At 37.3% G+C, this 18246-nt stretch overlaps 1 protein-coding gene across 1 annotated transcript in view; it reads right to left on the bottom strand.

Moving 5' to 3' along the window:
• Positions 1-13988, bottom strand: part of LOC131031040 (uncharacterized) — a 95910-nt gene extending 81922 nt beyond the window's left edge. Inside the window, exon 1 of the mRNA XM_057962057.2 lies at positions 13507-13988. Coding sequence (XP_057818040.2) covers positions 13507-13887 — 381 coding nt within the window. The 5' untranslated portion in view covers positions 13888-13988. The remainder of the gene's footprint in view (positions 1-13506) is intronic.
• Positions 13989-18246: the final 4258 nt, after the last annotated feature.

The raw sequence follows: 18246 nt of genomic DNA, 5'->3' as shown, positions 1-18246 counted from the left end.
CAGTAGCTGCAAGATGGATTACTTGTCGAGTCAACACATCTGTGGGAGTCTAGCAGAGGTGAGAGATAGTTGTGGAGTTGCAGATACCTTCAGGAATTTGTATCTCTTTATCGAAGATGGATGTGAGTGCAATTTGCTTTGGGACTCGAGTGATGACAAGGTTAACACTGTAGTTTAAGTGGGTTCCATCAGTTGGCTTCACCACTTTTGGCATGGTGAAGATGAGATCAAAGTTGAGCAGCAGGAGTTTGAGGATCTATGTGGCATGCTTCTATTCGAGGTTTGGGATCTTTTGGGTGCATCGGGATGTCAGACAGAGCTTGCAAAGGAATTTATGGGTGTGCACATGATGCCAAACATGTACATTTTCACATTTGACCCTCATGTACGTGATTTGTTTCAGATGAACACTTCAGTGGCACATGTGATGGACAATTTGTATGACAACATACCTTGTGCCAAGTTTGGTAGCAACCAAGATCAGTGTTATGAGTTGCCTCCACTTGAGACTCTTACTCCAGTGACACCAAATGGCGGGGATGAGTTGATTCAGCAGGTTCGGCTTGATGTGTTAGGGTTACAGGAGTCATTTGTTGATACCAGGGACATTGTGCAGGTCTTCACTTGGGATCCAAGTGGAGGAGTCTATTTGCCGACGAGATTGCTTGGGGACAAGCAATTTCAGGAGGGGCGGACTGTGATGTCCCCTTTTTGTTGACATCAGATATTCAATGGGATTAGCCTATTACTAACCCTCGTAGGCTAATAAGATTGAATAGAGGGTCCTTTGAGGGATGCAGCTTCTCCAGTGGTCAGAGATTTGTAGGTTTGGCTTTTGTTCGGCTTCATTTGGATTCCGTATGCATTACTTACTATTTATAGTAAGTCGGAGATGTTAGAGATGGACCCTTGCTATTTTTAGTAAAGGGGTATGGTCGTATGCAGCTTCATCATGTCAGCTCCCAGTTCAGACGGCGTTCAAAAAGGATGAATAATAATGGAGATATTAATGTTTATTTAGTTTAAATAAACATTAATGGTTCTGAGCTTATATTATTAAGTTATAATACTTATATTATAACTTAAGTGAGGGTCGAGGTATCATAAGTTGGGGCCATTGGAATTGATTAATTAGACTCTCAAATCAAGGTAACTATTGAATGATAAAGTGTGTCTAATTTTATTATCATTTAATATCTTTTAATGAGCAAAGGAGAAATCGAACTTGTGAGGGAAATATATATATTGTCTTGAAGAACTCGAACCTCATTGTGAATTATGCATTTTGATACTTGAAGAATTTTGGAGAGGAAGAAGCCAAGGGTTTCGAATTTCCAGGCCATTGGAGAACATGATACTCTTCAATGTTGCAGCTGTTGTGAAGTGGTGAAATATCCACTGAATTGTGGCATTTGGGAAAGCTTCATCCAAGAGTTCTATTTGTGCTTAAAGTTGGAGAATTTTATAAAGAGTTTGAAGGGGTTTAAAGATTGATCAATTAGAGACTTGTGGCTTCTACTTGGCAGCCATTAAAGAGCAGATTGCAGACTTTTATCAGCTGCTACAGTACCCGTGAATAGTGACACTACAGTACCCGTGAATAGTAAATCGCTACAGTACTAATGCATTTTAGAAGAGTCAATCTACAGAAATTCAAAGGGGTTTGAAGAGAGATTTTCAGATTGTTGGAGGCTACATTTATTGCTGTTGGCACCACTCATTGGCACGTGGGAATTACATGTATGTATGACAAGTGTTTGTGTTAATGACAATCTGCTGTAAGGGCATTTTGGTCTTTTAGAATGTATGCCAAATGTTCGTAGAAATGTCTAACAGCTGTAGATGCATATTTCATATGATTTCAGTCTCACATTGTCATTGAAAGGTTAGTGGTAGGTGTTACATTGCATTCTCATTTAGTTTCAGACTTTGATATATGACCTTTTGAGTTCAATGAATGCATATTATCATCTCATAAATCAGAATATCAAAAAGAAACCACAATCAGCAAATACAAAAGTTTCATGACAAGTGTTTGACAATATTCCTTGAGCATTTAAATCAGAAATTTTCAATCAGATTTGGCAAGGGATATTACAGATCATGGTATCTCCAAGAAAGACTCAATGAAGTGAAGAAGAAATTCTAATAGTATCCTAGCATGTGATTACTTTAGGACAAGCAATCTTGGGAAAGGCGGCCCCTTATTTAAATGAGATTATAATAATAATAAATTAAAATATCCAGTAAAACTAAAATATAAAATATAAAAGATAATATAACTATTAGATATGAAATTAAAATATTAAACTTTACTTTAAAAATATAATTTCTCTCAAAGGCCATGAAAGAATGTGAAGAGTTGTGGCCATTGGAGGAAAAGGGTATTTAAAAAGAATCCAAGCAAGAAGGGCATATCATAGAGAAACATTTTATTATCAGATTTTACTCCTTTTGGAGTATGAATTATGATTCAATTAACCTAAGGACAAAACCCCTCATGGCAAAAATTAAAGGAGTTAGTGGACGGAAACCCCTAAATTAGCCAGACTCTAAGACATTTCAAAGGCATTTATAAAAAGATTGATTACTGCAGATTGGAGGAATATCTATTGCAGAGAAAGAGTCCAAATCCTATCTTTTTCAGATACATGCGAAGCATTAAATCTGAAACATATAGTGAACTGTTAAAACTGCAATTTTCGGGTTGATTGCATACTTATAATTAATTGTGCAACTATAATTATGAGCTCGATTTTATTATTTAAAGAAAAATGGAAAATTAAAAAATGGGACATTAGATTAATGATATTAAAGATGTGCCAATGTTTAAACTTTATCTACAACCACCATAATTCACATGCACTCTTTAGGACCTTCTCTAAGAAAGAGTTTTTGAAACTTGTAGAGACTAGATATGCATCTTACTTCATTCTCTTGGAGAGGATGCTCAAATTGCAATAGGCATTGCAACTAATGGTCATGATAGCAAGGTGGTATTAGTGGCTCGATTCTATATAAAGGTGAATGAGTTGGTGGAAAGAGATACTTTTTGGTTTGATGCAACATAACGTTGTTGCTATCATTACTCTAGTCTTCAGAGTTATTAACTACGGGGATGCAAATGCACCTAGCCTTAGATTAGAGACAAGGTGCATGAGACAACTGACAATATGCTTGGCCAAATGAAGGCCACTATATAAGAGGAAGACCCCACATTGGAGTTCTACAATGAGCACATTCATCTAATCATTCGTCGCCGATGGGAGAAGCTCAGCATTCCCTTGCACATGGCTGCCTATGCATTGAATGATATGTGCAAAGGCTAGGCAGAATTACTCCTATATAGGATGCTAAGGTGAAGGCAAGGTTCATAAAGGCCATTCAGAAGATGTATGTTTTTACACAAGCCAGCATCATTCGTACCAAGTGAACAAAATTTGCCACTTTTAAAGGATATCCAAATGAGGCCAAGATGGATAAGGAGACTATGGCATAAGAAGATCCAATTCTATGGTGGACTATTTATGGGACTAATTCTTTGACTACCACACCAGCGATTCATCTATTATCCCATGTTTCGAGTTCTTTTGCTGCTAAGAGGAATTGATCTACTTATAGTTTCATGATTTCATCCACTATGTTAAGAGGAGCCAACTTCTAACGAAGTAGAGAAGCTTGTAGCTATACATATGTAATGTCCCCTACTTGTTATAGGCCTATTAGCAGCGATTTTTCTTATTTTAATACAATTATAACTCTAAATTAAAATGATTAATGAGGAGACAAATACTATCTAATGTCTTTAATTAAAGTTCTATTAAAGAATATATAAAACAAATTATTATCATACGAATTATTACTGTTATTTCTGAATACTATCAGCAGTGCATGAATTAAAAGTAGAGATTGTGACTTACCTTTTATTGGCAGAATGTTGCCTTGGGAGAACAACCTGCGCCCAAGAAGGCAAACACCTACATACCTACTCCATTATTATAATTAAATCTAGTCTTTTCAAGCAGATAAAGTTGGGTAATTGGAACATGAGAGGGGTTGCGCAGGTCCGTTGTCTACCAAGCCCAAGGAATGGTTGCTTCTAACCTCCTTGTTAGACTTGGCTGCCCATGTGGCTTGCCCTTCAAGTCCAATACCCATACAAGACTTATCTTGGGGGTTTGGCAAAGAGGACGCAATCTGGCTCCTTGACTCCAAGGGTCCTGTTGACATGTTTTTTATGACAGCATCAAACACAAAATAAAGTTGCCTAATGGTCACTTCACTCTCTCTTGATCAAAGTACGATTGTGTGCTAAGATTGAAGGAAGATCAGACAATCGACTCCAAGGTTCCTTTATGCTACGGGCGTGACTAAATTGGCTAATGTGATTGTTGGTAATCCAAGGGGATTACATTTGGATCGTTCTTTCACTTCTTTGTTGTGGTTGGAACTCCATCATCAGATATAGCGATTTTGTGATGCTTTGAAATCAACTAAAACTGAAATCAACTGAAATTAAAGGGGAAAGGGTTAGAGGATCTAAATCTACTCCTAAGGGTAGTGATATCAATAGATAGTGCTCTAGTGGACAAACTCCAAATAAATCAAGCTCTGCTTCGCCAAGTTTAACTACAAATCTGCAAGAACCGGAGCAATCTTCTAAGGATGTTGAAGGATTTTCACATTGAGAAAGTGCCTTTGAATACCCAACACGGCGCAATCCAAACGACTATTCACAATTGAACTTAGCATAAATTTGGGGGTTAAGGCTAACTTTACATTGCAACTTACAATCAGCAAGATGCAAAAAGTATGAACCATGGGAATTCATCAAACACCATTACATTCTCCATCGAAATCAAAGCACTTTACCTAACAACTGAGAAAATAAAATTCTACTCTAAGTGAGGAAGGTGAAACCATGCAAGTTTTGAAAAATAACTTAAGTGGGCACCATCAGAGAACAATGTTTCACTGCTATTATCTCAAAAACTTATTGCAACAATTTCATACAAATCCCCCTCCCTTTACAAATGAGGGGGTCACCCCTTTATATAGGCTTCATGCCTTGAGGACACATGCAAACCCTAATTAGGGTTTTCCCAAAAAAAGATTCTCCACACATGATGCAACAAGGTGGGAATCAACAATTAATGACCCATCATGCCCCAAATACAATTAATTTTACGTGCCCAAAATGGCATCCATTGTGCATTAAATGCACCACTTCTTTCAAATTCGCCCAATGTGTAATAAATGCTCCATCATCTCCTGAATATGATAGTTACATGTGAAAGATGCTCCACTACTGCATTAAGTACGACGGCTGCCATGCAATGAATTAGCCGCCACCATGGTCAAATATTCCAACAATGAATGTGCCACTATGCCTTCATGCGACAGCTGCATGCAAAAAGATGCTCCATTGACTCAACACGCGCTGACCCCATTGCCACTTGGCAAGAAACCCCTAGAGAGAGAAAACTTCAGGAGAGAAAAAAATGATCCATGAAGAATTTTCTTGAAGATTTTCGAACTTTCCTTGCTTTGGAGGAGATTTTTAATGATTTTCCACCATCTCCAATTTTTTAGGAACTTTCCAAGAATAAGGTTTTAGGTTCCAAGAGAGAAAATTCTCTCAGGAATCCAAATCTGAAAGAATTTTGAAATTTGGATATGATTTGATGCCTGAAAATGGAATTTTAAAGATTCTTCCCGAGGGGAAATTTCTTGTTCAGTTCATCCTTGATTCCTTCTTTGCCTTAGAAATTTTATCTTCAATTCATCCTTGGGTGTGATTTCTTCCTTGCTTGGAATTTCGTCTTGAAGGAAGGAATTTCCATCACTTAGCCAAATTTTCACCTTTCCTAGAATTCTATCCTGAAGGAAGGAATTTCCATCACTTAGCCAAATTTTCACCTTTTCCAAGAATTTTGTCGTGAAGGAAGGAATTTCCATCACTTAGTCAATTTTTCCACTTTCCTAGAATTTTGTCTTGAAGGAAGGAATTTCCAACACTTGGTCAATTTTTCACCTTTTCTAGAATTCTTCACCTTGGGTGCATTTCTTCCTTGAGGAAGGAATTTTTTGAATTCTTGAAGTTTCCTTTTTGAACCTTGAATTTCACGTTCTGCTTCCAACCTTAGGCACATTTCAGAACTAGAGAAGAAATTTTAAAATTTGTTCCTTGAGGAAGGAATTTTTGTACTTTTTGAGTTCGTCTTGTCCCGAGGAGGCTTTTTCATCAATTTGTCACATTTCCTATTTTTTAGGAACTTTCCTAAAATTTAGGAACTGGGTCTAGGAGAGAGAATTCTCTCACAAATCCAAATCTGCAAAAATTTTCAAATTCTGATGAGATTTTGTGTCTAAAAATAGATTTTTCAAAAATTTTACCAAGGGGGAATTTTTGCTTTTTTTCATTCCATTCCTGACCCTCATTTTACCCTTTGCCTTAAAAAAATTCTTCATTCTTGACCTGGGCGTGGATGTCACTTGGTGGTGGAATTTCATCATTTCCATGCCTTAAACATTTAATACTTTTCCTTGTGCATTGGCACCATTTCCTCTTGGAGGAGGGAATTTCATCATTTCCATGCCTTAACCATTTAATACCTTTTCCTTATGCATGGGCGCCATTTCCTCTTGAAGGAGGAATTCATCAACTTTGGAGATTTCCACGACCACCCTCCTTTAGCGCCCTAACTCATCCTTGGGCGGAATTTTTCATTGGGCAAGGAATTTCACTTTTTCACATTTTCCATGCCATGGGCATTTTGGCGCCCTACTCCATCCTTGGACGGAATTTTGCATGTGTCATGGAATTTTATCATTTTGAATTTTTCCATGCCTTTCACATTTTGGCGCTTTAGTCTACTCCTTAGGCAAAATTTCCAATCATGGAGGATTTATATGTTTTGCACCTTTTCCTTAACCACCTCCCTTTAGCGCCCCTCACTCCACTATGGGTACCAAATTCACTCGATGAAGGAATTTCACAATTTTTGGTTTTTCCATGACTTGACCATTTCAGGGCCCTAGTGAAGACCTAGGCGTTGATTCCATTAGGTCAAGGAATTTTGCATTTTTAGAATTTTCCTTGATGTCTTGCTTTTGGCGCCCTACCTGGGATAGGGGCGCCATTTCACCTTGGTGATGGATTTTCAAGTTCATATTCTAGACTTAGCCAGTTTGAATGCCTCCAGCTTCAAGATGCCATTTCAGGAATTGGTGTGAATTTTCCAAACTTAGAAGATTTCCCAAGTTTTCCACTTCTAGAAGGTGAGCCCACACTTAGCCAAATTTTGATCACTTTGCTTGCTCTTTGACATTTCCGGATTTAGAAATGATCGTGCATATTTGGTCTTCGGTGTCAGCCTGCAAGGACCTGTCACAAATAGACTTTCCAAAAATAGAAACTTTTTCAAAATGTCAGTGTTAGAGCAAAACAAGATGGAGGGACACTTTCTAAAAATAGTAACTTACTAAAAATAGAAAGTTTGATTTTTGGTGAAATGACATTCCAGGAGGCAGTGAAATCCCTAAGAAATAGGAACTTTCTAAGCTTAGAATTCGCTCAAATTTCACGTGCCAGATCCTTAGAGGGTCCTGACTTCATTGCAACTTTTAATATTCGAAGACCTTAAAAGGAAACTGCTAAAATCTAGGACTAAAGGAAAAAACTCTAAAACAATCAAAACAAGCCCTAGACTTAGCCAAAATTGCTCAAACGAGCTGCAGGCTTGATCAAATTAACCCCACTCACTTGCAAACTCAGAGAGACTGACAAGACTGCCACAAAAAGACCCCAAAATGAAAACCAAAAGACCAAGAGGGCCTAAAAAGTAGGGGGTCCCCATTTTGAATGGGGCAATGTGTGAAAACGTCACAACAGGTCCTTATGACCACATGGAAGCCCCTCGTTGCCATTGGAATACTCCTCTACCCATTCCACACAAGATGCACAAACAAATCTTACTCAGTACATATGTAGTGGTAGTGAATTAAGTAAACAGTCACTATATTATCAGTTGTTACAGACTGGTATGATTCGTAAGACTTGTTCCATTATGCTAATTCATATCCCTGTAGCTTAACAGAGATACCAATCATTAGAATACAAATGAGGTTATAATATCTTCTTTCAAATATACACAGAAAAGTTCCAGCATGTTGCTCAGTAAATAAATGTTTCAAATAACTGAACATGCCTTAGTAATAATGACAGTGGTAGACGATATACTGTATGCTGAATGTTACTGTCCAATGGGGTCTTTTTTCTTCAGTATTAATTCTCCTGAAATTGTCATGTACTTGGTACCAATGTCTCTTTTAAATTCCACCGATTCTTTCCCTTTTTTCAGTGATTCCCTTTTGGTTCTTTTTCTCATTAATTCCCTTCCTGTGCCTTTTTTCCTCTTCCTGCTTCCACGTGAGAAGCATTGGGCCTTATATTTAAAATGGCCTGGGGGTTGGTTGCCTTTCCGGAGAGACGTGACTTTCAATAAAGTCACATCCTCCTCTTATCATTGTTTCTTTTACAAAATTGTGACTCTTAGGTTAGTCCCTTAGGAACTTCGATTAATATTAATTAACACATGCTTAATATTTAAATATTAATTATCATTTGGTTAATATTTATTTATTAGTTATTATAGGTATCTCATATAAATACTTGCTTATTATTTAAATTTATAATATAATCAATAAATATAGTCAACATAATTCTTTAATAAATTGTGAGGAAATCAATTGATAGGGATCATTGGTCACTATGATCAAACATTACATACATAAATAAAAATGGATTATGTGGAAGATGACACGATCCTTGCTGTCTAATCATGATAAATCTTGGTGATAGATCTGATTTGTTGGATTCGGGGCCATGGCATTATTCAAACTCCAGCGCTACTTTGATAAGGATAATAATTATTATTTATTTATTACTCCATTTATTTATTGTGCCAGACCAAGGATCGCCGTCCCCGACTTTGTTAAGATGGTAAGCAATAAGACTATCGATGCCTTCAGTGGTGTATATAATTAGTGTTGTTGTATAATATTCAAAGATTGTCGCTCCTTAATTATTATTAATTGTGAAAAGAGACTGACCCTTGAGGATCATTCTTGGAACGTCTCTGCGATATCTCTGATTTGCTAAATATGAGAGACTGTAAAAAATATGAGACTCATGAAATTGTGAAGTCTTACATTTGTATGACAATCTCATGTTACAAGCTCAAGTACCTAGTCAGAGTCATGACAACATAGCACCTTGCATCTCACTGACCATAACACATTTGTGTACAAGGAGAGTCCAACAACCCAATGGGATGTAGAGCCAAAGCAGCAAACACAAGTTGATAAAGATATAGCACAAATAAGATTGGTCGATATTGCTTTAGAGGATCTTGATCTTGAGGAGTCTAGCATTTTGATTGATGAGGAGTTTGATGCAAACCTTGAGGATGAGTAATGATTTGCATTGAGTCGTTGGCCAATTGCATTTTTGAATATAATCATCATTTTAAAGATAATAAATATAAATATATTTGGCACTTTCATTGTTCATTCAATGCAATATAAAATATGCTTGAAAATTTCTCAGTTTTAAACGTTGTTCCTTGAATATTTTATTATTATTTTTTTAAGTACTATACGTTTGCACTGCCAATCCCAAATATAAGCCCTTGGTCCCCCCATCACTGTCATCCCCCATCCTAAAACTCCATCGAACATAGGACCAAGTACATCCAACAGTATGGCAGTAATCCATGCAGCAATACATTACTTGCAAGGAAGAAGTGAAACCCTACGAATTTTTTGACAACAAAACTCAATCAAAAATGCCTCAAATAATTTTTCAGAGATATGAAACTGATAGTCAGTGGCTGTGGCACAGTGTACAATAAATTACTCTGAATAATGTTTGAGTGATTTAGATTTTTAACACGGTAAAAAACTTGTGATTTGAACCCAGGACCTCTTGTTTCCAAGAGGAGCCACTTACCAGTCCTGTATCATCTCATGCACAATCGAAAGTGGTAAATAGAGATTTTCCTTTTTATTTCAAAAAGCGAAAAAGAAAATTGATCCATAAAATTAATCATAGTTCATGATCAGACAGTCAGGGGTGTTCACCATAAGTCATAAGGTCATTTCAGGACTTACCTTCATAAGGAGATCAATGATCATCGGTTTTAGAGGGTCAAATGCTTGTGTATAGCTCAGTTGGAACTTCTGGCTGATCTAGAGCATCTTAAGGTTGACAGAGAACAGGTTTGCAAGCAGCAGGAACAAGTGCTTTTTGTAATTTGACGAAATCAACAATTTCCATAGGTGGCAAATTCACATCAATGGTGACTATTTCAACCCTGACAAAAGCAGCAATTTTTCCAAAACTGCAGACAGAGCATGGAATGTGATCGGTTAGAACATAGAGGGGTTCATTTCAACTTCCAAGCATGGGAAAGCACATTTTGGTGCATCTACAATCTTTGGAGGTCAATAGCATGCTATGGTACACATTGCTCAAGGATTAGCTGTCTAGTTATACTCTTGGTAATGCTCATTTTGCAGGTTCTGTCATTGTGGAACAGTGACATTTAAATATAGCAGACACCATCGTAGGTTTTGCAAGTTGTTTAGAATCTTTAGATAAACAATGTGTAAAAATGTTGTCAACTTACTATAATGTATATTTGACCATCGCATACTGGATTAAGAAGCAACTTACTGACTCCTGCTGGAGATTTTCCTCTTTCAGGGTTTCTCTAGAGTAACCTCTTGTGCTTAAGTCATTGTTGTTGGAATCATTTGCCATTGCACCAAAAGCTCGAACTTTCAACACCCGATACAAATGCCAAATTTAACCCGACCCATAGGAGGTGGTTAAGCCATGTCATGAGTCCCCAAGAAGGTACTGACCACCAAGTCAACAATCTCCCCCTCAGCACCCACTGAAGGGAGACTTGAACCCGTGACCTAAGGCTCTGATACCAATTGTTGGAATCATCTGCTGTTGCGCCAAAAGCTCGAACTTTCAATGCCCAATACAAATGCCAGATTTAACCCGACCCACGGGAGGCGGTTAAGCCATGTCATGAGTCCCCAAGGAGGTGCTGACCACCAAGTCAACATTTGTCATGTATTTCCTTATGTTCCTTATATTGTTTCCATGTTTCCTTGTTGATTTTCACATTACGAATGCCATTAGAATTATGTCACTGTTGAATTGCATTTGATAACATTCTCGAGGCTTAAGAAGGGCTATGAGATCAAATATCCATTGTTAGTGAGCAGTTTGTGGAATATCGATCCTGTCTAGGGATCAAAAATACATTTGGCAGTTAGACCAGTAGTTCGTTAAGGAAAGCCTAGCATGGTTGTGGAACTAAAAGGTCCAAAATTTTCAGATCTTCAAAGGATGATGATTTCGTCAATGAAGCATCATCCTATCCCAAATCAATTACAGAAACAAAGTGAAGTTGGAGTTCTGCCTCAAAACTAAAATTTCAAAATCGGTAATATGATTCTGTGGCAAAAGGGGCATTTTCTGAACATCAACATGCTGACAAAAGGTATTTATCATGGTGAAATCGCCTTCATATCACTGTGGAGAACGCAAAGGTATTGGCATATCTCCATTCTGCAGCATCTCAGCCAATATTACTTCACAGCATAAAATCCTCAAAAATTCTGTTAGACAAGAAGTTTATTCCGAAGGTTGTAAACTTTGAGAATTCTTGTTTGGTCCCATGGATGTACTCCCCTAACCACCAATGTCATGGGAACCAAGGTTACACAGACCCCATGCATTTCCAAACATCTCAACTCACTGAAAAGAACAATGTTTAAACTTTCAGCATATTTCTGGCTGAGCCTTTCACAGTTATCACACCCTTATCCCTCCACAGGCCTGCAAAGGAGTGCAATTTATGTAGTCTTATCGTATCCACTATGTAGGCGTAAGTGTAAACCCATTTCTTATTTACAACCTCTGAAACACTGTTTCTCATCAAGCTGCCGGTGAGTTTGTTATCATGGTGAAATCGCCTTCATATCACTGTGGAGAACGCAAAGGTATTGGCATATCTCCATTCTGCAGCATCTCAGCCAATATTACTTCACAGCATAAAATCCTCAAACATTCTGTTAGACAAGAAGTTTATTCCGAAGGTTGTAAACTTTGAGAATTCTTGTTTGGTCCCATGGATGTACTCCCCTAACCACCAATGTCATGGGAACCAAGGTTACACACACCCCATGCATTTCCAAACATCTCAACTCACTGAAAAGAACAATGTTTAAACTTTCAGCATATTTCTGGCTGAGCCTTTCACAGTTATCACACCCTTATCCCTCCACAGGCCTGCAAAGGAGTGCAATTTATGTAGTCTTATCGTATCCACTATGTAGGCGTAAGTGTAAACCCATTTCTTATTCACAACGTCTGAAACACTGTTTCTCATCAAGCTGCCGGTGAGTTTGTTATTTTTATGTTTCGCATTGCTGGTAATTATGGTTTATCAAGGGTTTCAACCACAAAATAGCCTGTTAAGAAGTTATTTATCGACTATGTGTGCGGAGTATATGAAAAATTGATTTCTTGTTCGGGCATCTCAAACATTATTTCTCATCACGCTGCCGCTGAGTTTGCTGTTTTTATGTTTCTCATTTTGGCAACTATGGCTTATGAAGGGTTTCAACTTTCAACAGGCAAAATTTTAAATAACCTGTTAATGAGTATTTTTCATACCATTTGCAAACATGATCAATAGCATCATATCCCAACAAAATATCAGCCACGATGGATTGCTCGCAGCATGATAATTTTTTTGGATAAATTAGAGTGCTTCGTTCAGCACCCCTCCCTCTTCAGCCAGCTGTCACAGACGATACAAGGGCTTTCTGTGATGTGACCATTAGATAAGGATTTAAAAAGCCGCCAAAAAGGACATTAGAATAAATGCATGACTCGGAAGGCAAGAATGGATGCAGAATTATGTAGCAAGGATGCAGCAGGATCTAACATGCGAACCTCTCCCAAATTGAAATCCTAGCAGAACTGACTCTGAAATCCTTACCAACAGGACACACCAGAAATCATTTAAAATAGTTTTAGTACTAATGTAATTAAAATCCTGAGGTAGCTTGAAAGTAATTTATGGAGCATCCACTACAGTGTCGATCAACAAATTTAACAAGCCCAGTCGATGTCATGCTAAGCATCCCTAATTTGCACAAAGACGATTAATTTAGTTGCTTGATGGGCTTTTCACTATTGCCCAATATCCGCTGCTAAACTATCTCCGTTAAGATTTTGGGTTTCAGATTTCCGGTGCAAGATATTTGCACAATTTCTTGTGGATAACTATTTGTGTAATGATACGTGAAAAGATTTATGTACCTAAGATCCTCAAAGCTAAATTTTTAACAAATTGAATGAAAAACAAGCATATCAAGTAAAATTAAATGAGAAATCTTGAATAAGGAATGCATTACCTGGCGGGGAGGTCCGTCTGTTATGGAGTCGCCGGGAAGGTCCCGGATGAAAGAGTTGTCCCAATTAAGCTGTTCCAATGTCAATCTAGGCTTTTCTTCTTGTAGAGAAGCCTGGGTTGAAGAAGCCATCACAGGAAATCGACGGCACAAGTGCAAGAACCCGCGCCTCAGCTGTGCATGTAGTGAAGAGAGCGAAGACGACGAAGAAAGAAAGGCTGCAGGGGAAAGTTTGGCGGGCGCAGGGCTAAGCGAAAAAGATGGCCAAAAACGCGGGCGGGGAAGGAGAAGTGCGGATCCGGCTGAAGTCGGTGTGTGAGGACTGCGGAGTGTGGCAGCGGAAGGAAGAAATAGGTGTGTATGTACATGTCGAAACGTCGTCATCTTGTATATGAGCGTGAAAAGAGCAAGAGCAGGATTTCAAAGATTCACATTTTTCAATTCTTAGCTTGTGAGTCCGCTCCTCTAAAACGTCAAATTTTGTTTATCTTGACTTCTTAACAAAACATCTTATCCTTGGACTCGCTTCCGTGTTTCGATTAGTCTTCACAACTATAGATAGAATGGGGAGGTTAGGTGTGGAAACATATTACAAGGGAGTAGTTTAGAGATGGAATGAGAAAGTCAAGGTTAAAATCTAAGTAGAGTTGTTCAAAGTTTTTGGGAGTGATATAAGTATCAAATAGGATTATTAAAAAAATGTATATGAGTTATATATTGATAATTTAAGAGATTGGGATTCATTTGATCAATTATGTGGTGAAACTATTGTTTCATTTCAACAATCTAATTTTAATTGTGAACACAATCTAAGGTTTTAGAAACCATTTGTAAGCTTTAGAACTATTTTATAAATACGTAGGGATGCAAATGAATATCAACAAAACTATAAATTCAATTTTCTCTTTGAAAAGAATGAAAGCATTTCAACTTTCAATTATGAGTCTCTTGAAGTGGTGTCAGAATATAAGTATCTTAGACTCAAATTTCATAATAAAGTTAGTTGTGACACATGCAAGAAAAAAAGGATATAAGAGGGATGGAGAGCTCTTTGTATAAAGATTAATAGGAGTCAAGGATCACTTGCAACCATAACAACCTTCCACAAAAGAGAGAAACAATAGAAATGTTTGAAGCCAGAGAATTGACCGGATGTCAAAATAAAAAATGGTACAATGTACAATGAGGGATCCTTTATTATAAAGACAAAGATGAAGCCCTAAGACATACTATGATCATCACAAATGTTTTAGTCCTATGATATGAGACACAAAAAAATAATGACCTAAGTAAGCTCAAGGACTCGACATGATCCTCCAAGGACTACTTATATTACCAATGTATAATAGGTGTTCTCTCAATAGAAGATAAAGAGAGAGACTACGTAACCCCCACAATGTATAATCCCTTATAATGATGGTAGATTCTTAACAAAGGATGGTGATGAAGATCCGTGAAAGCCAAACAACTTTTCTCCCCTTGAGAAGAACCAAGTAGAGATATAGGAGTCTTCCCATGAAGGAAGAATTCATGATGTATGATGATGTTCTCTTTGAACTTTTCTCAAGTCCTCACCATGTCAATATGAAAGTATGCCACAATCAAATAAGGTACAAGTTTAATAAATGAAGAAGGTGGCAAACTAAAATCGTATACAAATGAATGAAGAACAAGACCCAAAGATGAAGAGGGTGTGACAACAACTATGATAGGATGGTCATAAAAAAGGAGATGGATGTCCTCAAGTGTGTCATCCAAGTCTATAAGATGGGACTCACAAAAAACCTACAATGTATCAAATCTAGAAGACTATGATATACTTGTTGAAAAAAATCACTTGAAGCAACAAATGATGGAGATGATGTGATCTCAATGTAGGTTATCCAACTATATTACTAATCCCATGATGAGGTGTCCACATAAGATGCATGGATATGAACACGTAGAGATTACTCTACCAATCTTGAAAAGCAAGAATCCTTAGCCTCATGATAGTAACTTGAATATAAAGAAGGTAAAGCATTTAAATCTAGATTAAATTTCGTAGAATGCAAAGAATTAATAGATGTCTATATAGGAAGAGAAGGAATATCAAATCAAGCATCAATGTCATCATAAATATCTAGACCTACCAAAAAATTAAGTTTCTCTTTTGTATCATCATCATATGATAGGTTATCACAATCATTAAGGGGCACGAGAGTGTTCATAAAAGGATCATCTTGGAATGGAGAGTGATGTGGGTCTCCATAGATCTCTCAAATTCTAGTTTAAAGAGTGTGTGAGCACTCAATATATGAGATGGGACATATTGTATTAAAATTAATGCTACTACAAATCAATCCAAGTATATGATCATTTTTGTTTCCCTATGCTATCTTTTGATTAGGTGTACCTAGTTAAGGAACAAGTCCATGAAGATAAGAAAAGAGATAAAACCACCTAGGATATTTTAGGATGTTTTGTTGCCATTAATTAAAGTTCCATTTTGTTTAGGATAATTACAAGATATGAATTAAAAAACTTATGTTTCATAATGATAAACTCCTCATATATAGATTACGGATCAAAACATTTGAAAATAGTACCCTCATAACATAAAAAATGGTCTCATATGTTATAAAATATTTATATAAAAGTAAAAAAAAAAAAAAAGACTTCAAATTGAAATAATGGGTACATACTGAAATGTTAAGAAAAACTAAGTAGATGGTTGCAAAGTACACGAAACTAAGTTTTTAAGGCCTATTTGTATGTGAAAATCTAATATTGTATGCCCAAGTTATGCTCTATGAAATAACAGTTCCTTTCTACAATAAAAGAACCATAGCTTGAAAGGAAGTTAAGGTAGAAAAACAACTTCCTACACTAACCTAAGTGAGAGGAGGGTTACATGCATGAATTTTTAGATCTTTACAACAATTACATAAACTTAACAAAAATAAACATAAATAGCATGCACACCACAACATAGTGATTTATGTGAGGAAAACCCTTTTAGGAGAAAAACCCCACACTCCAAAAGTTGTCCAATATATTATCCGAAAATCAACAACATAATATAATATACTTGCAAAGTAAGCTTCTCACTAGAGGAACGAGGAAGGAACATGATATTTTTCTTGTCTACTGTCTATAAATTAATCATTAATATGTGCAAGGTTGTCTAAGGACATGATCATCAGAGTATCATGGAAGACATTTCGGACTTGCATATAGAAATGGTTAATACTGCCTGTTTTACGCAAGCAACACTCTGGTCATCTTGGTTCAATTATACCTCGATGCTTGTGCTAACTTGCAATATCAAAACCCAGGAAAGTAGTGCTCAGGTCATCATGGTTCAATTATACCATTGATGTTTGCACTCACTTCCCACATTTTAAAGGCTCAATGATGAAACAAAGCAATGACTCCATGACCGGTCCGATCACTACATTGCATTGCATTTTAAGATAGATTTGCATTTCATTCTACATGGGATCACAATGCTCATCTTTTTCAAGGCCAAAGCTAACATGGTGTTATCTCTCTTATTACGTGATTGAGTACATTGGACAATAACAAAAATAATCAATTCATTCATCTTGCATGATAAGTTAGTTCATCTCATGTAACCATTGCATACCAAGGCATCATTCATATAAAGCATCAAATCATTCATTCATTTAGTAGGATCATTGCATGACATTCATCGAATCTCAAATCATATAAAATAACACCATTGCATTGCATTGCATCCATCTCATATTAATATGCATGAGAAAATCATAAAAAAGTATCATAAACATAGAAAGCATTGCAATCACACAAACATCACATAGAAATTATAAGCATCACCATACATATTTGCATTTGCATACATCATGTAAATACTGCATCATCATATATTCATCATATAGAATTCATAAGCATATAAAAATTAAAGCATACATCAAACATACATCATGAAAGTAACTGCACATCATAATCATATACCAAATAGAATGCATCCATCATCTCATAAATCACGTAGAACGAATAGGATCGACTGCATATCATATCATCAAAACAAGAGCAATGTCCAAGGTACAATGATATCACAAAATATAGGAGATACATCACAAATATACATCACAAGAATCATCAATATCTCATCACAAAAAGGTGTGTACATAAATAGATCAATGTCTCATATCAGTGTGACCACTCAGACGCGGAGCAGAACTCTGTCCTGATGCGGCAGGTAGAGTAGCACCAGCTAATACCCCTGTACCTGAGTCTCCACCTAGGGGAGCTCTTTGAAGTGGCCCTGTCACTCCTCGACTCTCAGTCTGGCTCTGTCCCGATCTCCTGCTTAGCTGTGAAAATCCTGGAGCCCTCCGCTCAGGAGGAACAACTATAAAGTATAATGTCCTGTAATACTCAGCCTCTCGGATCCCCTGGCTCATCATCTTCAGGGCACTCTTCCCTGAAGTAGACCCTCCTGACAACTGTACCTGTGTCTCGGTCTACTGACACCTATCCATAGTTGCGTCTCTCTCGACTAGGAGAGAAGCCATCTGAGTCTCTAGCTGGGCCATCTGAGAGTCCCTCTCTGCTAGTCAACTCTCTAGCTGCTGAACCTAAGCCTGTAGGTCTGTAATCTAAGCCCGTTGCTAATGCAACGACATCCTAATGAGGATCCGTCGAGGTGCCTCTGCCTGTGGCTGCTCAGCCCATGATACTGTCATAGGTACCTGCTCAACCGGGGGAGCCTCCTGC

The sequence above is a fragment of the Cryptomeria japonica genome, chromosome 4 (assembly GCF_030272615.1).
Source record: "Cryptomeria japonica chromosome 4, Sugi_1.0, whole genome shotgun sequence".
In the NCBI taxonomy this organism is placed as follows: domain Eukaryota; kingdom Viridiplantae; phylum Streptophyta; class Pinopsida; order Cupressales; family Cupressaceae; genus Cryptomeria; species Cryptomeria japonica.
Note: the sequence above shows the minus strand (reverse complement) of the source record. Positions and strands in the feature narration are given on the sequence as shown.